The sequence below is a fragment of the Ovis aries genome, chromosome 3 (assembly GCF_016772045.2).
Source record: "Ovis aries strain OAR_USU_Benz2616 breed Rambouillet chromosome 3, ARS-UI_Ramb_v3.0, whole genome shotgun sequence".
Classification (NCBI taxonomy): domain Eukaryota; kingdom Metazoa; phylum Chordata; class Mammalia; order Artiodactyla; family Bovidae; genus Ovis; species Ovis aries.
The window spans coordinates 179,999,183-180,021,058 of NC_056056.1; the positions used below are offsets into that span (position 1 = coordinate 179,999,183).

General features: G+C 50.0%; 3 protein-coding genes across 28 annotated transcripts in view; 1 reads left to right on the plus strand and 2 right to left on the minus strand.

Moving 5' to 3' along the window:
* The window catches only part of LOC105605770 (apolipoprotein L3-like), a 35,676-nt gene extending 14,534 nt beyond the window's left edge, over positions 1–21,142 (minus strand). For 23 of the 24 annotated variants that reach the window (XM_027967742.3, XM_042247206.2, XM_060413184.1 and 20 more), the window contains exon 1: positions 141–262. The gene's annotated coding sequence lies outside the window, so the exon portion shown is untranslated. Of the gene's footprint in view, positions 1–140; positions 263–21,036 lie in introns of those variants that run through there. The other variant, XM_060413187.1, reaches the window with a different exon arrangement.
* The window catches only part of LOC101102047 (apolipoprotein L3-like), a 234,245-nt gene that overhangs the window by 96,179 nt on the left and 116,190 nt on the right, over positions 1–21,876 (plus strand). The gene's annotated exons all lie outside the window — the stretch shown is intronic.
* Positions 7,346–21,142, minus strand: LOC101105321 (apolipoprotein L3-like). 3 transcript variants are annotated; one of them, XM_060413174.1, is made up of 5 exons: positions 14,018–15,780; positions 13,726–13,834; positions 12,378–12,489; positions 9,423–9,867; positions 7,346–7,639 (listed from the first exon to the last, which is right to left on the minus strand). In XM_060413174.1, exons 2-5 carry the CDS (start codon positions 13,754–13,756, stop codon positions 7,481–7,483), a joined length of 747 nt encoding a protein of 248 aa, XP_060269157.1. In that variant the 5' UTR covers positions 13,757–13,834; positions 14,018–15,780; the 3' UTR covers positions 7,346–7,480. The 3 variants fall into 3 exon arrangements, with proteins under 3 accessions (XP_060269157.1, XP_060269155.1, XP_060269156.1); XM_060413172.1 differs by having other exon boundaries at positions 7,346–9,867; positions 14,018–21,142; XM_060413173.1 differs by lacking the exon at positions 12,378–12,489 and having other exon boundaries at positions 7,346–9,867; positions 14,018–15,762.

The window sequence follows — 21,876 nt, forward strand, 5'->3', positions numbered from 1 at the left end:
CCAGGCTCTGCCCCTGCTTAACCTGCTGACCTCACCTGTCTGAGGTTCCATTTCCTTCTTCTGTCAGTCAATGACAATCATCCTTTCCTCAGACAGTCCTCCTGAGGATGGGAAGAGGGGATGGGCGGGGTCTTACCCACCTGCTTACTCAGGAACCTTCCTCTGTCCGAGTGTGAACAAGATCCAGTTGTTCACATCTGTGCAGATGTAGCCGCCAGCTGTGCGTCTCTGCAGTAAGAACACAGCTGTGCATCTCTGCAATGAGAACGCACACACCCTCTTGGCCAAGATATACTCTGGGAAGCAAAAGTGAAAGTCAAAACCCTTATTTCTGAGTTCTCAAGTCAAACAAACATCCTGCCCACCAGGCCCCACCCTGGGCTATTCCCAACATCGTGCTGACACCCTAGACAAACAAGTCCAGTCCTGACATTCCACGTCCTTCTTGACACAGTCCACCCTGCCTCGGGCTCCCTGAAGGAAGACCTGCCACCACACCGCGTGAGGCCCTTGGCAAATCACCCCTCCATGTTTCCATCTTCTCACCCACCAACCCCACACTCACCAGCAGGCCTACCTCATCCACCTTTGCCACCACCACGTGGTACCGGCCCAGAACACACCAGTTGCTCAGTGCATGCTGGTCACCCTCTGCTGTGGAGGGCCACGCTCAAGTGGCTGCCAGGATTCACTCACACAGGTTCTTCTGCCAGGGACACCTGCTGCATCCAGCTGGGAGAAGGGCTTTCTTCAAAGCCCAAATCTGAGCAGCGTCCTCTGAGAAGCCCCCGTGACCTCGCCTGCAGAGCCCACCGTTTCCTGCTCTGCGCCCATGGTGCCTGGAAGAGGGGCCTAAGGCCACCCCTCAGCCACTCTAGCCCCGCCTCCACCCCTAGGATCGGATCCCTCTGGACTGAGCCCTGCTGGCAGGGACGGAACTGGCGCCTTTAGTCCCGGTGGCCACAGGAGGAGGCCCAGCCTTGGTGGTCACTGCCGTAAGGTGCAGGCAGAAGTTCGTGCGAAGGGCTGAGAGCACGCTGCCCTTTTCCACCTCGGCTTAGCTCCACCTGACAACAGATTTTTTTCTCTCCGAATGGAAGGCTTTTATCAGAAAACCAGTGTCCTGGCGACTCAGAAAGTCTGCAACAGAGAGCTGGCCCTGCCTCCATATGGTTCCTGAGCAAAGAGCCTCTGTGGGCGGGGCTGAGTGAGTGCCAGGCACTGTGCTGGCACCGTCCACGCCTTTCCTGTTGAATCTCACGTCAGCTCTAGGAGTGCTGGCTCCGTTTCACAGATGAAGAAAAGCAGCTCAAGTTCCCACAGTCTGAGAGGCCTGCAGCTGGACTGCTGGTGAACTTCTCGGTTTGCCGCAAGCAGAAGTGACTGCGGTGGACCTGGATGCCCCACGGAGGCCCCCTGCCCTTCCCTCAGGGCGGCTTCACCCCAGGAAACATCCCTGGGTCATTATGGTCCCCTCCCCCCAGGTTGGAGGGAGGGACAGGAGATTATTCCATGAGGATACTGAACCATAGTTGGTCTTAAAACCAACTGTTATGTATATGTTGCGTTTTGCAGGTAAGGGAGCTGAGAGGAGGGCAGAGGTAGGGGTGTTCTTCCAGAAACTCAGGGGCTTGTGTTTGGTGGGAGAGTGTCAGCAGCTCACATGCTGCAAACATCCATTTGACATTCTGTCCCCAGTGCTCGGAGCTCAGGCCAGAGCAGACACCCCAGGGCCCAGATACAGAGGATTCAAGGGGCAAACAGGCTGCTGCCCTGCCCGCTGACCTGCGCAAGTCTGCTCCTGACCTTACTGGAGCTGCAGGGACTCGAGGATGCCTCCTTTCCAGAGCTTGGGGTCCTCTGGGGACAGCCGGCTCTGGGTGTCACCCCTATAGAAGGGACACAGGGAAGAACAGCGGGAGGCAGGAGCGTTCCTGGAGGGAAAATCCAAGCACAGTCATCCCTCCCGCCTGCTTACTTTAAACCTCAGGCAGAAATTCAGGGGCAGGGAAAGCCATGTGGGGCTCTCTGGGGGGAAATTGCCAACCTGAGGGTGCCCAGGCCCCACTTCCTCAGTGGCCTCCACCACAGGATAGCTAGTGACCCCGAGCGAGGATCAGGCTGGGTGGGGTGTGTGTCCCGGGACTCACCTCCTGGCCAGGCAGCCCCAGCAGCAGGCCTGGAAGCCAATGATGACGTCTGCGATGTTCAGGTCCCACTCCTCCTCCAGGTGGGCCAGCATGCCAGCCTGGAAGAAGACCTTGCTCTGGCCCACGCGGTACAGGTTGCTCTTGAGCTCCAGAGCTTTGATCCAGAGGAGGAGAGCCAGCTGCTAACCCCGGGGCACCCCAGCCACCACAGAGCCCTGGAGCAAGGCAAGGCCAGGGAAGGGGTCTGGAGCCTGGGTTGGCCCTGCTGCTCTGTGGGCAGCCTCTTTCTGGTGCAGGGAGAGAGGGGCTAAGGGGTCGCAGGAGGGGGCAGGTGGGGGTTACCACAGAACAGGTAACGAGTAAAAGCCGCAGAGAAATACAGAACCTCGGCCCTGTAGGGACCTTACCTGCTGGGTCTGTGCCCACGTGCATTTCTTACAAGGGTGGCAGTAGATAGTGGGGCTCAGGAGGCATTCCCTTAGGTAACTCGGGAAACAGCATCCCTGTGTGTTTATCTGACTGCCCTGGTCTTCACTGCTGTGCGGGCAGGGGCTGCTTTCTCTAGCTGCAGCGAGTGCGCTCCTCTTCGTCGAGTACATGGGCTTCTAATTGCAGTGGCTTCTGTTTCTGCAGAGCACGGGCTCTAGGGAGCAGGCTCAGTAGTTGCGGTGCATGGGCTTAGTTGCTCCGCAGCATGTTGGATCTTCTCGGACCAGGGATCAAACCCGTGTCCCCTGCATTGGCAGGCAGCTTCTTTACCACTGGACCACCAGCGAAGTCCCAAAGGTTTCTTTTGAAAAAGGTACTGTAAAGTCAAGACTGATGGAACAAAATAGAAAGCCCAGAGATAAATCCACACACATATGGACACCTTATCTTTGACAAAGGAGGCAAGAATATACAATGGAGTAAAGACAATCTCTTTAACAAGTGGTGCTGGGAAAACTGGTCAACCACTTGTAAAAGAATGAAACTAGATCACTTTCTAACACCGCACACAAAAATAAACTCAAAATGGATTAAAGATCTAAATGTAAGATCAGAAACTATAAAACTCCTAGAGGAGAACATAGGCAAAACACTCTCAGACATAAATCACAGCAGGATCCTCTATGATCCACCTCCCAGAATGCTGGAAATAAAAGCAAAAATAAACAAATGGGATCTAATTAAAATTAAAAGCTTCTGCACAACAAAGGAAAATATAAGCAAGGTGAAAAGACAGCCTTCTGAATGGGAGAAAATAATAGCAAATGAAGCAACTGACAAACAACTAATCTCCAAAATATACAAGCAACTTCTGCAGCTCAACTCCAGAAAAATAAACGACCCAATCAAAAAATGGGCCAAAGAACTAAATAGACATTTCTCCAAAGAAGACATACGGATGGCTAACAAACACATGAAAAGATGCTCAACATCACTCATTATTAGAGAAATGCAAATCAAAACCACAATGAGGTACCACTTCACACCAGTCAGAATGGCTGCGATCCAAAAATCTGCAAGCAATAAATGCTGGAGAGGGTGTGGAGAAAAGGGAACCCTCCTACACTGTTGGTGGGAATGCAAACTAGTACAGCCACTATGGAGAACAGTGTGGAGATTCCTTAAAAAATTGCAAATAGAACTACCTTATGACCCAGCAATCCCACTTCTGGGCATACACACCGAGGAAACCAGAATTGAAAGAGACACATGTACCCCAATGTTCATCGCAGCACTGTTTATAATAGCCAGGACATGGAAACAACCTAGATGTCCATCAGCAGATGAATGGATAAGAAAGCTGTGGTACATATACACAATGGAATATTACTCAGCCATTAAAAAGAATTCATTTGAATCAGTTCTGATGAGATGGATGAAACTGGAGCCGATTATACAGAGTGAAGTAAGCCAGAAAGAAAAACACCAATACAGTATACTAACACATATATATGGAATTTAGGAAGATGGCAATGACGACCCTGTATGCAAGACAGGGAAAGAGACACAGATGTGTATAACGGAGTTTTGGACTCAGAGGGAGAGGGAGAGGGTGGGATGATTTGGGAGAATGACATTCTAACATGTATACTATCATGTGAATTGAATCGCCAGTCTATGTCTGACGCAGGATGCAGCATGCTTGGGGCTGGTGCATGGGGATGACCTAGAAAGATGTTATGGGGAGGGGAGGTGGGAGGGGGGTTCATGTTTGGTAATGCATGTAAGAATTAAAGATTTTAAAATTTAAAAAATAAAAAACTAAAAAAAAAAAAAAGTCAAGACTGGCTTCAACGTCCTTCAGAAGCACACGAGCTAAGTAGGGGTGGCTGGGCAGTGTGGGGCCATGTGCAGGGTGACGGGCAACATCACAGGTGGCTTGAGAGCCTCACTGGGACGGTACAAGGTGCTCCTCACCAACTGTCCTTGTCGCAGAGGCTGGGTCCAGACCAGCTCCACAGGCATCTGAGTGTCACCAGTTGTTAGATATCCTGTGTCAGCAGCACAACGTCCTGAGATAACTGGTGGATTCTAAGTATGGACCTCTGCAGACTCAAGACTCCCCTGTTCTCTTAGGTCTGAGCCCCGGGAACAAGCCAGCTGGAGGCTGTGTGCCGGCTGGTATGAGGGCAGCTCTGTGAACTTCAGGGCATTTGTGAGAACTAGGAGCAGCAGCTAAAACCACCAAACTCAGGGCCAAGCGAGGAACTAGAAGCCTCCAAAACAGGCCCTGCCAGAAGGGACTCATGTCCTGGGTGGCGGCACAGACCTGTGCGCATCTCTCCCCACATTGGGAAGCACAGCAAGTGGCAACAGACAGCTCCGTGGCCTGGGCTCCAAGGAGGTGGGTCCACCGCCCTGGGCCCAGGATGAGCTGTGTTACAGAAACACCACGTGCTTGCTTCACTTCCTCCTGAAGCAGGACACCCTGCATCCTCCTGACCAATCAGCTCAACATGGATCCAGGGAAGAGGCTCAAGGCACCCAGACGCCCCACCCAGGACGGCCCTTCCCAGGTGGGGGCTGTGGCCACATTCCTGGACCCTGGGCCCAGCTTCCTCCTGTTCTCTGTTGGGGTGACAAGCACGTGCTCTCAGAGGAGCAGTGAGGCCTTGATTAGGACCCAGGTGACAGTGCTGACACAGCGATGGCCCAGCCCAGGCTCCACAGGGGAGAATTTCCCCGAAGGAAAGAGGAGCAGGAAGTGGGATCCCAGTGAAGGTTGGTATCGGGGAGCAGCGCTCCTGGAGGTCCTGGAGCCTACTGCACCTCCCTGTTGCTGCACATATATAATATATACGCAGAGTACTCGGACAGGAGCCCACGGAGCAGGAGAAGCACTGGCATCGCGCTGGGGCCCTTCACCCCTGACATCCCTGCAACACACAGCAGGGGAGGTGATTCGTGTCCAGCTGGGGAAGTGAGCGGTGCACTTACTGTTGTGTGTGGGATGTTGGACCCAGAATAGGGTGAGGAGAGTCATTTCCATCGGTCTGAGAAGAGGGCACATGTGCATCCAGGAAGCACTCAATCTGGAGTCTGTCTTCCTGAGCCTCTCCCCCCAGGGTTAGGGTCCCTGTTAACCATTCATCTTCCTCATCCTTCAGCCTGCCCTATTGGTCCAAGAATATAGTCGTCAGACCCAGGCACCTCTGTCTTCTGGGAACCTGACACTGGGATTCCAGGTGCTTGGACCTAAGCTCCCTGCTGGAAGGGGCCTCTGGGGACAGACTGTGAGCTCCTGCGGGGTGACCTGCCCTACTTTCTGTCCTTCCTGAACTGTGCAGGTGTGGGGGCTTCTTCCCATTCTCTGACCTGGCCTGCATCCCTCCAGTTGCACGCTCTCTGTGCTCACTTAGCCAAACTCAGTTTTTGCTGCTCAGAACCACAGGGATCTCACCCGACACAGGGGTCACTGAGGAATCGCATCATCTGCACATTGAGCTGAACGGGGTGCAGCTCTAAGGGTTTAGGGGGACGCTGAATGGTTCTGTATCCAGTGCCTGGAACCCTGCCCAGGAGAAGTCTCTGCAGGTCTTGAATTCCCCAGGAACTTACAAAAAATTAAAGAAGGAATGAAACTCATGGTTTGGGGATCAGACAGATGCTGGCCATGACTGCTGACGTCTCCAGGAAGGAATGGAAGGGCCGATTGAAGCCTCAGGGAAACACGGGCTGAGAGGGAGTCAGAGGCACTGAGGAAAGTCTCCTGAGGGAGGTTTGGACAAAAGTGTGGAGAAGGCTCTGCAGCACATGGGGAGGGACTTAGGAGATGTCCTGGGATCATTTTCAGGTCCTGGGTCTCTGGCTTCCTGCCCTGGGCTCCAGTGTGGGAGACTGTTAGGTGCTCGCATGCTCCACATGTGGAAACACAGAGAGTCAGTGCCCTGTGGAGCAGGCTCATGGGGGTGAGAGCCACACCCAGATGCTCCCCTTTCCTCCCTGGAGAGGAGGAGCCTGAGGCATCCTATGAAGGCTCCTCAGAAGGTCGTGGCAGGTGCAATCCCAGATGGGTGACCAGGTCAGAACATGGCCTTGGATGGACTTTCCCTCCTTTCTGCCCACTTTCCCTAGCCCTCAGTCCTGCCCCTGATGATGGAGTGAGCCTGGCATCCAGCTCTGCTCTTGGGGGACCACAGGCTCCAGCAGGTTAGGCTGCAGGGAGGCTTTGAGTGTCTGTGCTCAGAGTCATCGGCAGCCGTGGAGGAGGGGAAGCAGGTAGGGCTAAGATCAATATTCTTAAGAGTCATTCCAGCCCCGTGTGGGCAATAGACAGGTGAGGCGGGGCAGTGCCCCAAGGTAAACACAAGAAGACGGTTCTAGAAGCTCCTCCAGGAGTCCTGGTGAAACCTGAAGGCAGCCTGGGTAAGGCGTGTGCTGTCTCTCTCTCCCCTTCTCTTTACGGCTGACCCTCTCTCACACCTGCACACAAGCCCTCTGCTCTCACTCACCCTCAGGTGCCCCGTGTCCATCCTGGTCCCCGGGGCTGGAGGAGGAGCATCCCTGTGCTCAGCCCAAATCAGACGACATGGGCTCCCCTGGGCGTCCCATGGGGCCTGGGGCTCTAGGGTCTGAGGGAAATGACTGGCTGGCAGGCAGGAGGAGCCATGGAGGACATGCTCCCTGAGATCCTGGGCGACAGGCTCACGGGGAAGGAGCTCAGGCATCCGGAGCCCAGCTGAGCCCATCAGTCAGCACAAGGAAGCCTCAGTGAATCCGTGCTATGTATTGAAATAAAGTCTAGAGAACACAAGGTGAGGAGATCCGGTGTTCGTCGTCAGTCGTGTCAGGCTCTTACTGACCTTATGGACTGTAGCCTGCCAGACTCCTTTCTCCATGGACTATTTCCAGGCAAAAATATTGGAGTGGATTGTCATTTCCTTCTCCAGGGATCTTGCCAACCCAGGAATTGAACACACGTCTCTTGTATTGGCAGGTGGATTCTTTACCACTGAGTCACATGGGAAGCCTGTGGAAAAGCATGGAGTTTCCTTAAAAAACTAAATATAGGGTTATTGTATGAGTCAGCACTTCTGGAAAAGACAGAAGCTCTAATCAAAAAGTAACCTGCATGCCAATGTTCATAGCAGCACTCTTTATAATAGCATAGAAGCAACCTAAGTGTCCATCAACAGAAAAAAAGAGATGCGAAATAACTGGAATAGTACCCAGCCATTAAAGCATAAAACAATGCTGTTTTTAGCTGCTTGGATTGACATAGAGATTATTGTAAATGAAGTAAGTCAGTCAGAGAAAGACAAATATTGTATGATCTCATTTATAGGTGGAATCTAAAAAGTAGTACAACTGAAATTATTTACAAATCAGAAACAGCCTCACAGACAAAGAAAACAAACTTATGGTACAAAAGAGGAAAGGGGAGTAAGGGTAAATAGGGATATGTGATTAACAGATGCGCACCACCATACATAAAATAGACAAACAATAAGGCTTTACTGTTAGCACACAAAACTACATGTGTGGTTTGGGAACGCATGTACCCCCGTGGTGGATTCATGTCAGTGTATGGCAAAACCAATACAGTGTTGTAAAGTAAAATAAAGTAAAAAAAAAAAAAGAAAAGAAAAACAAACAAACAAAATGATACATATATCATAACATATCAAGAATAATTATTTCAGAATAATAGATATCAAGATGTAGCCTATTTATACTATTGAACATCCAAGAAAATAATAATCAAAATAAATAAATCACGATAGGCATCAAGGAAAAAAAAACTACATGTGTGATCAATACATTTGGCTGTACACCAGAAACCCACACAATACTGTAAGTCAACTACACTTCGATAAAAACAAACAAACAAAGAAGTCCCTGCCTAATTAATAAAAACCTGCTGGGATCGAAGGTGAGCTGATGCTGGAGACACAGGGCTGGAGAACACCACCAGGGGGAGACTCTTCTCGCTGGGACATCACACCCTGAGGAGGGCGACAGAGGAGCCCCAGCTACTTCTCCTGGATCCCAACAGTCCTCACTCTGACTTTCCCTCATTTTCAACCCTTTCGTATTCCTGGGCTTCCACAGATAGTTCCACCTGCCTTTCCCTTTATTCTACCCCCAGTGTGTGCTTTAGTCCAACATAAGTGGTTTCTCCCCTGCCCTCACTCTTTAGCCCCCCTCCTCCCTTAGTCGAGGCTCCAGGCTCTTTCTTTGCCCTCATCTGCCACCTGCATCCATCTCTCCCTTGCTGTGCTCAGCTCCAGAAATGCCAAATTCCTAACACCCAGCACCATCAATGCTCTCTCCCCTCCTTTTCCCCTCTAACAATCTGCCTCTGAGACACTCAGCAAATGTCCCTGGTCCCTGCAATCCTCTGGGGTTGAGAGAATCAAGCCCTCCTGCCGGATTCTCAGGGATCTCAGTGAGTAACTCCAATATGCTTTCCAACTCCTGGGCCCGCTGCCTCAGCTTTTCAGCTGACTCTGCCTTCGCTCCATCATGTAAATGTATTGACTCTTTCACCAGGAAGCCCACATCTATCACAAGGCCGATACATGACATGACTATGCCAGTGATACGGACTCCTTTTGCCATTGTTGAAGCCATGCTGCCAAAAGTTTTTGGCACCTGAACGCTGCCATGAATGAAGGTTTTCCCATTGGTTATGAAGAACTTGACTTTGGCTGCTAAGGCAGGGCTGCCTTCTATCACCCTGATTAATTGGAAATTCTTCTCAATGGTTTGTAGGACACTGATGAATGACCTCGTTGCAGAAATAATTTGAAGTTTCCTGTTAAGGAGTATATCTTCGATTACCTTCCATTTCTTTCTGTCACGGGACAGCAGTTGAATGGTTTTGGTTTCTGCTGATGATGTGTTTACGTGTTCCATGACGCTGGTGGACACACTGGTCACAGTAGACGCTATGCCCAGCCCTAACCCAGTGGCCAAGAGAGGCAGAGTGGCCCCCATTGTCAGAGGTGCCAGAGCCAGGCCAACGATGCTGAGGATGCCAGACACAGCGCCAGTGGAGTGGGCCACCACCTTGGAGATCGTGCAGTCCTTGTGCACCTTGTCAACTTTGTCTGCAAAAGCACGGATCTTTTCTGTGTCTTCCTCCAGGTCCTGTTTCATCTCAGGAAACTCCTCCAAAAATGTCTTTCTGTCCAGCTGGTCTTGTTGGAGTGTGCATGGGTCCTTCCCACTCATGTTTTCCCATTTCAGGCTGTTCAGATATTCATGTAGTGCCTTTGCCTCCTCCCTGTAATAATGAAGGTCAAGGAATTAAGACAATTTGTTTGTCTGTAAAAATAGGCTGGACAAGATCTATTCTGCATAAATTACAGAAATTGTTTTTTAAAGGTTTATAAGTGTTTCTTCTTATATTAAGCACATATTTGGACATTGTAAATGCTCCATATACTTATTCAATGGTGGAAAAAATATGCAAAAATCATAATAGGATACAATTAAGGTAGGCATTTGGTAAAGACACTCGGGGCAGGTCAAAACCATCACTTGCCAAGAGTTGGTAGGGTGGGCACTCCACAGAGAAACAAAGAGAAGTTTGATTGAAACAGAAAACCCTTCATTCGTGGACCTCAGTGTGTAGTGAGAAGTCAATCTGCTCTTAGCCCTTGATTCTGGGAAGTGGTCTCTAAGCCCCTAGAATGTTCTGGCTGATAGGAGTGTCCTTAATTGCTCTGGCCTTTGGTCACTGGACAAACAGAAAAGGTGACATTCGCGATGGGGCCTCTGGGTCACATGGTATCAGTTCTGACCTCTGGAGGAGCTGGACTTTAGGGCATTAGTATGACCGCCGGGAGGAGCTGGAGACCACAAGTTAGGATAATTTGTTTTTAAGTGGGTGAGATTCCCTGGCAGGCAGTGCTCTGCGTGTCCTGCCACACACTGAATCCAAGGCTGGAAAGCATCCTGGGGACACGGAAGCTTTGTGTATGAAACCCGCCTAGACTATCCCCGTGGCTGAAACTGCATCCTTTCCCATAATAAACCATAACCGGGATGACAACATCTTCAGTGAGCTCTGAGAATCCTTCTAGGGAATTCTCAAACCTGACGGTGATTATGGGAACCCCCAAACTTGCTACTGGTGTTAAATATAAGGACAGTCCTGGAGACTGTGTCCTCAGATTTTGCAGGTTGGCTAACTCTTCATACTTAGGAAAAAAAAAAAAAAAACAAACACCAAAAGTCAGAGGGAGAAGGCACCTTAAAGATCAGTTTGCCTGGCATCTCCTCTCTTCCAAGGCTTGTGCCCTTGATCTTTCCATTGAAAACTCACTGGGCCCATCCACTTCCCCAGCTGACAGGGAAGCGGGAGATTTGCTGTGAGCCCTGGTTCCCTTGGACCCTCTGGCTCACCTCACTGACTCCTGACCCATCTCCCAGCATCCCTGACCTCTCGGATGTTACATGTTAGCTGGTAAACATGCCTGCTCCCCAAGGCCATGTGCAACTTCATACACCCTCTCCAAGACTCAAGAGACTTGAGGAGTCACCCATCTGAATTGTTAATCCTGAAGAGACCGGCACTTGCACAGCGGGTGGAGGAAGTGTTCTCCTCTTGGGTGGGGATGCGTGAGGTCCTCAGAATCCCTCAGATGACACGCAATCACAGCCACTCACTGTGACCCTGGAGGGCTCGCTGAGCCACACGGCCTTCCCACTGTCAGGGCGGCTCCACGGAGACTAGAAGAGGGTCCCAGATGGAGGGAGAACCCAGGTCCCAGGCAGGGTGTGGAGGACATGATCACCCAGGGCCCTCCAGCCCAGCGTGAGCGGATCCCATCAGGGAAGAAAGAAATATCCCCACTCCCACTCCCGGAACCTCTGTTAGCATCACAGGCCCTTCAGCTTTGTGTCCTCGGGGCCCACTCTCCTCACTCTAGTCCTGGCCCTGCTGCCCAAGCCTGCCTGCTCGTCCTCCAACCTGGACCTTCTGCTCCACCCTGACCCTGGGTCTGACCCTGGTGCAGGCCTCCCTGGGCCTTTGGACGAGATGAGTGCACTTGGTTCCCCATCTCTGACCCTGCAGTTCACTCTGAGGCCATCACCATAGTCCATCAGATTGAACTGCTATTCCCATTGGACACAGAAGAGACCTGGGGCCCCAAAACATAAGCCCAGAGCCCCAGAGCCAGGCAGGGCTACAGCCAGGACCCCACCAGCTCCACCCAGTTCCTCTCCAGCCTCTCTGCCATATGGACCACTTGGATCTTGCAGGGTTGTTACAGTTCCTAAGATGGGGAAGGAAAGGGCTCTAGTTAGAATCCCCAGCAACACAAAAGGATGTTAGCAGGATTTGCTGACTTGTTCAAAAGTGAACCCTATATGTCCTCCTCTCTAGGAAAAAGATCTTTGCCCCCTATCTCTTCCCAAGAAGTTATTTCAAAGTTAATATTAATTGAGCACCTACTCTGTGTTAGCCATCATGCAAAGCGCTTTGCATGCATGATCTCAGTGTCCTCATAAAAAACTGAACAGATGAAGAAACTAAGGCAGAGAGCAGTTCAGTAACATGTCCAAGGTCACATAACCTGACCCTGTAGCAGGTTTCATCTCTTCTCAACCCGAGGCCGTTCACTGGCAGCAAATGACATGAAGGAAACACTGCTTTTGGGATCTTGAGAAGGAACATCCTTGACTCCAATTATAGGATGCTGCCTGGAGGAGGTGTGCCTGCCAGGAGGAACCTGGCCTGGGGCAGAGGGATCTGAGTGGCATTCCTGGTGCAGCCATGCATGTTACCTGGGTAAACTGGCAGTAGCTACAAATTTCTTCGTATATTGGAGTACGACCTTCAGTTTCTGTTGTGTGACCTGGGAATGCTCAACAACAACTTTAAAAACAGTTTCACTCTCTAGATGGAAAAAGAAAAAAATAAAATTAGAAGAAATTGTGGTGAAATGGAAATGGCGTTGAGTAGTTTGCTCCTTGGAAGAAAAGTTATGACCAACCTAGACAGCATATTAAAAAGCAGAGACATTACTTTGCCAACAAAGGTCTGCCTAGTCAAAGCTACGGTTTTTCCAGTAGTCATGTATGGATGTGAGAGTAAGATTATAAAGAAAGCTGAGCACCGAAGAACTGATGCTTTTGAACTGTGGGGCTGGAGAAGACTCTTTAGAGTCTCCTGGACTGCAAGGAGATCCTACAAGTCCATCCTAAAGGAAATCAGTCCTGAATATTCATTGGAAGGTCTGATGCTGAGGCTGAAACTCCAGTACTTTGGCCATCTGATGTGAAGAACTGACTCATTCGAAAAGACCCTAATGCTGGGAAAGATTGAAGGCGGGAGGAGAAGGGGAAAACAGGATGAGATGGTTGGATAGCATCACTAACTCAATGGACATGAGTTTGAGTAAACTCTGGGAGTTGGTGATGGAGAGGGAGGCTTGGCATGCTGCAGGCCATGGGTTGCAAAGAGTTTGACACGACTGAGCGCCTGAATCGAACTGAACTGAAAAAGTGTTTAAGGTCCATCTTCCTGACCAAATGTCCCTGGTATTATGGGTGGGGACATATGTGCCCCCTCTGCCCCAGTTCATATGTTGAAGCTCTGACCATCTCTCCCTGAGGACTGAGGTGGCACAGTCCTGACCTGAGTTCAGTTCAGGGTCCCCTAACCCTTGCAGAGTGGCTGAGGTAGGAGGGTGGCAGGGCGAGAACTGGAGCAAACAGGCTCTGTGGTGACACCCCAGGGTCTGGGAACAGGAGGCTTGGAGCAAGGGAGAGGGCAGGAGAAGCTCCAGGGATGTTAGGGGACCTCCTCTCCCTCTCCTGCCTGACCTTGGGGATCCCCATCAGCTGTCCCCCTCACCATGTCTTGGCCTCACTTCGGAGACCCTTGCTGGACGGCGGTGGAGGAAGAAGTAGACACCGTGCTGTGGTGCCCTGAGGAGAGGGTTGGGGGTTGAGGCTGTCCGGATAGAACCCCGAATGTGGGGAGCTCCCCTGGCCTCTCTGGAGGGCTCCAGAATGCTTAGCCACCCCCTTCTTGGTTTTTGATTCCTTTGTGGGTTGTCTCAGCCTGGAGGCACCACCCTCAATTCTGGATCACAAGTGGAAACCAGCCAGACAAGAGATAGCTGAGTACCTGAGCAGTAAACGAGGTCTGTGGAGCTCATGATGGCAGCAGCAGGGTCTCAGAGATGTCTCTTCAGCCCTCCTGTCCAAGTCAGGCTGGAAGGAGGTGTGGCTTCACCCTTGGGGAAGAGAAAACAGGCTGTGGGCTAGATCACGAGTGAGCAGCGGCTGCAGGGAGCAGCGAGGTGGGAGGCCTCTGGTGGGTTCCCCTGGGACGGCCACCAGTGCCACCAGGGACTTAACCCTTTGCGTTTCTCTGTCCCCTGGGCTCTGCTGGCTGTTAGTTAAGAAAAGTCACTCACCTCCTGCAGCTCCTTCCAAGCTGAGTCAGAGTCCTGCTCTCCTGTTGGGGCACAGGGAGAAGGCAATCAGACAGGAGACAGCCATCTGCGAAGTTATAGGAGCAATAAAACCAGAGACAGGAGAACTCATAGAAAGGAACATGGAAAGGAATGCTCTGGAAAGTGTGTGAGGCTGGACACCTGCGTCACTAACTGGTAATAACTCATGTTGATTCAGTGTCTGTGACGTGCAGGCTCCTGAAACTCAGGTAAAGATGGGTCAGCCCAAGACTTCATGCTGGTGCCAGTGTCTGGATTTGAACCCAAGTCTTTCTGATTCAAATAGCAGATAACTATGCTGTACTCTCAACAATATACAAAAATACTTACCTGGGGATATATGTTAATTGGTAAATGACTCTTTTTATTCCAAAATCATGTCTTGCTCCCTGTGCCTGAGTCTCTGCCTTGATAGAGTTTCTGGTGCTGCAGCTCCCACAGCCCACACCCTCCTTGCTTCTGCAGGAGCCTTTCTCCCACGAGCCCCCTCCCTGCAGCCCTGCCCTGGGCAGCTGGGGACCTGGGTGGCGCCCAGTCCTCTCTGCTGTCCTCCCCTAACTGTTGCACTTTGGGGTTGTTTCAAATTGTTTGTGTAAATGGTAGTGTAAAGAACACTCTTCTTGTATGAAACTTTGCCTGTACTTGAGACCATTTCCTTAAGCTGTTTCTGGAAGTAGAATGATGTGGTCAGGGATCTAAACATTTTAAATGTTTTCATACCTAGAGTCGCTCTCTTGTGCCAAAAAATTGCACCAATTTCTTAGTTATGTTCATATATGAGGGTGTCAATTCTTTTAATCTTGCCAATTCTCAGAAGTCTCTACTTTAAAACAGATCTTTACTGAGAGAGAATTTTTTAATTCTCTTTGGGATTACATTGCCTTGGTAGATGATGAAAGAAAGCAAACATTGATTACATTCAGCAGTGTTGTAAGAAGACAAAAGTGCGTTTATCAACTCCTCCTCCTGAGACCTGACGGAAGTGATAGGAAACATGCTTGCAGTTATAATAATGGCTACTGATGGGGGAGTCTCTGTGCTTGTGGTCTTTGTTCTGTATGATAGTTGATCTAAGACTTTACCGAACATAATTTGGATTATTCCAGTAACCCTTGAGATATGCACCCCAACTCTCCTCCTTTTTTCATAGATGTTATGTGCCTTGTCCAAGGTCAGAAATCTTGTCCATGACAGACTAGGTTTCAACCCACTTACTGGGCTCAAGAGCCCATACCTCGCCTCTTGGTAATCTGCTGCTAATATAAAGCCAGGAATGTGGGCAACAGGAGCCCAGAGTCTTCAGCAATAGCTTGAAGACTGACTGGATGAAGAAGTGACTGCTGAATAAAGAGGAGAGGAGGGAAGAAATGGAAAGGAGGTGTACAGGCAGGAGGAGTGCTTGCTTAGAGCAAAATGAGGGTGACACAGAGGAGAAAGCAGGGGATAGTCCCAGCAACCCACATCCCATCACATATTCACCCAAATCCACACCAGACGGAGGAAAATCTTAGTTCAGAGACTCCAGAAAAAATACTTCTGTATTCTGGAATTGAGGGGTCCTCGGGCAAGCACACTACAGGGAAGCTTACCAGTCAACTTATTCCCTCTAAAATATGAATGGGTCATCCAGGATTAGATACGTGGAAATGATGGCAATGTGGAAAAGGGTGACTAAGATAAACAGATGAAAGATGACACCAGAAGGGATGGATGGACAATTTTGAAGAAGAAAATAATTTTTAAAACTTGAACCCAGGTCGTCAAGTCAATTAAAAGGGATTTTTATTCATAAAATGAGATTCACTGAGAAGTGGGAAAAAATGAAACAGACAAAAAAAATCTTGGGAATTAATAAGTGTTTACAAAATAAGTCTAAAGAAAGATTGGAAAAGAAGGTCAAAAAAAGTTTCCAGAAAAAATTTTTTTTAATGACAGAAGAAATGGAGCTAAATCGAGAATAGAAATGTTGCTATTCACAATTGTTCCTTAGCAAGTTACTTGAGAGTGAGGTGCAGAGGCAAAGAAAAGTGTGTGTGTGTGTGAGTGTGTGTGTGTGTGTGTGTGTGTGTGTGTGTGTGCGCGCGGTGATGCAAAGGATAACCAAGAGAAAGAAAGATTCCTGAATGTGATCCAGGAATCAGGAACATCAACCCAGAGAGAAGGGACTCTAAGCTGGGCACACAGAGAGAGAAACCAGAGAAACCAGAGAGAAACCAGTTCAGAATGGGGTAAAATGTCCAGAGTCTGTGGGGACAGAGGACTCAGTATCATATGAGGCACAGGGGCAAAGAAATGGAGGAAATTTGAAGATAGACAGTGCAAGGCGTGAAAACAAAGGCAATTCCAAACATCAGGAAAAACTAAAGCTATGCCAAAATGTGTGTGCAAATACGGAGTATTAATACAAGTTACTCAAGAGAAAATGTTTAAAACATCACAAAAATGTAAATTCTCTTCTTTGACTTTTAACTTTTAGAACAAAGCATTTAAATATGAGAACTAAATTTCTTTGCTGTCAATCAATGGGAATATTAAATCACACTTCTAGAATGTGGGAGCTGAAGCACTGAAGGGAGAAAGAGAATTACTCTCATTTTACAAAGTGGGGGACCAAGAAACACCAGCTGAACCTGAGGGCCTAAGAAATAATGGCACAAATAAAGTGCATATATCCACAAAGTCTTCTAATAGAAGATGTAAGATTAGTGATATAATGACATTAGGAGAAGATAGGGATGGATATAAGAAAAAGTATAAAAATAACTGAAATCATTACCTTCCCTGGTAAGAAGTAAGTTAATAGTATCATACTTTTTAAATTAGGAAAAGAAAAATATGATACTTAATATTTACTAGCTATTGTGGTTGACGACTTCCCACTTTCCATCAGGCAGCATTCTAAGTGCTTCTCAAGCATTCACTTATTTTTAGTTCTCTCAATGACCCTAAGTAAGGAAATTATCGAAGGATATTGCTAAAGCAAATAACTGAAAGTGCTTTTTACTACAAAGGGGTGTGCAGAACCCTCTGTATAAACTGATTTATTTTAAACTTATGCTTTTAGTCTTTTGGATTTTTTTAATTTTATAAAAGCAGAAGTCACTTCATAGTAGTTAGTAGAATGGGTTGATTTCTGGTGCCACCACATAAAACTGGAGGAAGCAATTGGATTAAGAGACAAAAAGAAACAAGCCTGAGACCTGATGTGACAACTGTCAGTGTAGGAGACGTGTTTGTGATGATGAAGCCAGGTTCTCTAGGGAAAGGAGGGACAATCACAGTGAAGTGTGGCCTTAAACAGGTCCATCATCCAGCAGCACCTTGCCCACAAACCTGTGCCCCCATGGGCTTCTGTCCACTCAGAGGAAGCCAGACTCCTCGAAGGGGAGGTCAGTTCCACAGGCCGGCCTCTATATCCACAGGTTGGCATCTATACACCCCCAAAGGCACAGATTCTCTTGGAAACGTTCAGAGCAGCATTTAGAAGGGGCACCCACATAAAATGAGCTTCCCTGGTGGTTGAGATGGTAAAGAATCTGCTTACAATGTGAGAGACCTGGATTCGAGCCCTGGGAAGATCCCCTGGAGAAGGAATGGCTACCCACTCCAGTATTCCAGTCTAGAGAATTCCATGGACAGAGGAGCCAGGCTCCTCTGACAGTCCATGGGATCACAAAGGGTTGGACCCGACTGAGCCACTGTAATGTAACTCACATATAATAATGCTGCTGACGATGGAAAGTGAATACTATGATCATGTTTCATTGGGCCAAGTTGATTCTGAGAAAGGCCATGAGTTCATAATAATTCAATGAGAAGAGTTTATATCAGGTGAGGCTAAGAAGGGAGACACAAAGCTTACAAAAGGTAGCTATGCTGCAAAGAGGAGAAACTGCAGTGGGAAAGAAAGAGGAGAAAGTGTAGTGGGAAATATTTCATTGTTAATTGAATTTAATGATAAGAGGAGTCTTAAAATCTATGGGCACATTGCCTTCTGTCTATTTATGTGACCATTATAAAGGACTGAGAAGGAAAGAATACCCCCGACATCCCAAGGCTGGCCTGGTATCACAACAGGGCGATGCTCTTCTCCCGTTGGATGCAAAGACTCTCACAGAACTCCAGCCTCACACAGGGTCACCCTGAGAGCTGGAGCAAAGGAGACAGCAATCACCCTTCACTGTACCCCCTCCCTGGGGTGAAAAGCATGACTGCTCCTTCTTTACCAATCACACGTTTATGCTCACTCTGGTCTCCCCTCTCCATAGATGAGTTACCGAGACCCCCACTGACAGAAGTGCCCATCATTTTCTGTGTCACCTAATCAGAGTGGACCCATTTCCTTAGTGAGAGAGTCAAAGTCTCTCAGTCATGTCCAACTCTTTGCAACCCCATGGACTATAGAGTCCCTGGAATTCTCTAGGCCAGAATACTGCAGTGGGTAGCCTTTCCCTTCTCCAGCGGATCTTTCCGACACAGGAATCCAACTGGGGTCTCCTGCATTGCAGGCAGATTCTTTACCAACTGAGCTATCAGGGAAGCCCCCATTTCCTTAGAGCCTCCCCCAAATCCCCTCACCTGAGCCCCCATCCTAGAATCTTTCTGTCACCTTCTCTCTGTGATGCCTGGGGTTGTCACTCAGGAAGAGTAACTTGTTCACTAGGGAGTGTGCCTGGTGGTGGAGGCTGGAGGCACTGCTTGTGTGGATGGCAGAGAATTCGCGCCAGCAGGTCTACCTTGAAGCAGGTGGGAGAGGAGAGCTGGCTGGTCCCGTGCTGCCCTCTCTGCCTGGAAGCTGCATGACCCAGGAGCCAGGGCAGCTGAATGACATCATGAAACACGAGGACCAGGAGCCAAGGCAGAGAGAAGAGGAGGGCTTGGGCAGAAAGAGCTGGGTCCTGGATGATGCCAAAACTTTGTAAATGCATCTGAACCCTCGACCTCATCCTTCCGCCCTTCCCTCCCATTCTTGGCCTTGTCCTGACCCTTGTCTGGGGCCTCAGCTGGGTGTGGATGCTGATGGTGCTTCCTCTGCTGGATTCCTCACCAGGGCTTCCTCCTCTGTTAGCCTCTGATTGGTCCCTTTCTGGAAAGGCTGTTGGTGGGAGAGGGGAGGACCCTGGAGAAGCCTGTCCCTGCCCAGCTGCTTGGCCAGGCATGCATCCCTCCCCTCCTCGTGGGCAGACAGATTCTCCCCAACATCTCCCTGTGTGCCTGCAGTCACCCTCCCTGGGAAGGGAAAGGGGCATTAAGAAAGTCCCTGGCCGAGCACCTGGACTCTCCCAACTGCCCGAGCTCCCGTGTTCCTCACCCTCTCTGTCTCCACAGGGCCTGCTGCAGGAGACTGACACCTCCCTGGCACAGGCTGCCCTCCCCATGCATGTGCCTCCCCACTGGCCTCACCGTGTGACGGGTTACTTGTCCCTGGAGGCCCAGCTCCAAGCCTCCCTCTGCCACCTTCCTCCAGTTGCTCCCCAGCTCCTCTTGAGGCTGCACTTTCCTGGGGGTGGTCCCTTTTTGCTCAGTTTCTCCAGGTCTGAGAACCCTTCCCGCATCATCAGGGGCCCTGTCTCTGCTCTGCTGCTCCTCGTGTCCAGGGCCTCTGGGCACCCTCCGCCCTCCTGGGCACAGCCTGGCCAAAATGTGAGGGGTGGGACCCCTTATGGGGACATGAAACAAGCAGCTTCTTGATGACACAGCACAACACCAGTTCCCCTGTTAAAATTAGAAAGGGAGGGAGGGGAGAAGGAGAAAAAGAGGAAGAGAACGAGGTGGAGAAGAAACTAAAGATCCCAATCAATCAATCATTCAAAAGGATCCAACGTACACCAGAGAGAAAAAACTGAAGGGACTGAAGGAAGCATTAAAAATGACATTGATTTGAGAAAGCCTTTCTAAATACACACATTTCACAAGATATAATGGAAATCCTGACTTACTGAACTCTTGGAAATAAAAATTGTCAAGGATCCCATAAACCAGGTCAGAAAAAAACATCTGCACCCAGAGGGAAAAATGGAAATCAGCTTTTAAAAACTTAGTAAGAGAATAGAACAAACAATTCCCCACGAGGTAGCTTGCCCAGGGTCACACAGCTCTCTGTGGGCAGGGAGGAGGCCAAGACCAGGCCTTGGGACATGGGTCCGAGGGAGGGGTGGGAATGTGATTTTAATAACCCAACATTTCTAGGGTTGTCTCTGCCGGTAAAAAACATAGATCTAAGCTCACGCCCCTCCTGTTATACTGATGTCTGTAGAATTTGGCTTTTTATCTTAACATTGCAACACAGGGATATATGTGGACCTTGTGCAGTGAGCCCTTCTCACTTCTTCCGGCAGCGCCACCTTCCCCACACAGGATTTCCCATCACCCACATCCCGAGCAGAGGGCCTGGCAAACACAGGAAGCCAAAGCCTTTCGACTCCCCACTTGGTTTCCTGTCTATTTCCAGGCCTCAGTGTCCCCCAGGGCCTGGCACTGAGCCTGGCTCTCAGAGGCAATGTTTTTCAACACACCTTGATTCCCTGTAACTGAAAAAAATCCGCTTTCCCCCATCAGCCCCAGCCTAGCACCCTGGGGACAGCTTTAATGTGGCCAGGCCATAGGAGGAGAGGCTCTGACTCCCCTGCCCTCCTCCACCCTGTCTGCTTCCTCCAATTTCTCAAAGTACTAAGCACACCCAACACCCACCTTCCTTCTGGGGTCACTGCTCATGTCTCAGGAGTCCACATCCTGAGCTGAGCCCACCGGAACGGGTGCCACCCTCCCTCTGCTCTGTTTAGGCGCCCTCAGCTGGGAGGAAGCCCTCAGACACACCTGCCTCCACTTCCAGGCTCTGCCCCTGCTTAACCTGCTGCCTCGGCCAGGACCTCACCTCTCTGAGCTTCTGTTTCCTTCTTCTGCCAACTAGTGACATCATCCTTTCTCAGACATTCATCCTGAGGATGGGGAGATGGGCAGGGTCCCTCCCCTCTGCTTACCCAGGGCTTTTCCTCTGGCTGAGTGTGAACAAGATCCAGCTGTTCTCAGCTGTGCAGACACAGCTGCCAGCCGTGCATCTCTGCAGTGACCACACACACCCTCTGTGCCTAGATACACCCTGGGAAGCAAAAGTGGAAGCAAAACCCTCACTTCTGAGTGGTTCAAGTCAGACAAACACCCTGCCCACCAGGCCCTACCCTGGGACTATCTCCACCTCCAGCTGACCCACTTAGAGAAAGAAGCCCAGTCGTGACATTCCACATCCTTCTTGACACGGCCCACTCTGTCTCAGGCTCCATGAAGGAAGACCTGCCACCAACACACCGTGAGTCCCTTGGCAAATCACTCCCCCCTCATTTCCATCTTCTCACCCCTCCAACGCCACACTCGCCAGCCTGCCTGCCTCATTCCCCTTCATGCCGGCAGCATGAGGTAGAGTCCCAGAACAGACCAGTTGCTCAGTGCATGCTGGTCACACTCTGCTGCTGACGGCCACGTCCAGGTGGCTTCTAGGATTTACTCACACTTCTAGGTTCTTCTGCCAGGGACACCTGCTGCATCCAGCCGGGAGAAATGCGTTCTGCAAAGCCCAAATCTGGCACCACCTCCTCTGAGAAGCCCTCTGCGTCCACTGTTTCCTGTTCTGCTCCCGTGGTGCCTGGAAGAGGGCCCTAAGGTCATCCCTCAGCCACTCTGTCCGTGCCCTTCGCCCCACCCCTTTTGATCAGATGTCTCTGGACTGAGCCCTGCTGGCAGGGACGGAACTAGCACCTTTATTCCCGGTGGCCCACAGGAGGAGGCCCAGCCTTGGTGGTCACTGCAGTAAGGTGGATACAGAA

Excerpts from the sequence above, each read along its gene's own strand:
- LOC101105321 (XM_060413172.1), bottom strand. The coding sequence starts at position 13,756 with ATGAGCTCCACAGACCTCGTTTACTGCTCAG. Across the intron at positions 12,490-13,725 it reads AGACCTCGTTTACTGCTCAG|AGAGTGAAACTGTTTTTAAA; the intron begins GTACTCAGCTAT and ends TTTTCCATCTAG. Across the intron at positions 9,868-12,377 it reads GCTACTGCCAGTTTACCCAG|GGAGGAGGCAAAGGCACTAC; the intron begins GTAACATGCATG and ends TCATTATTACAG.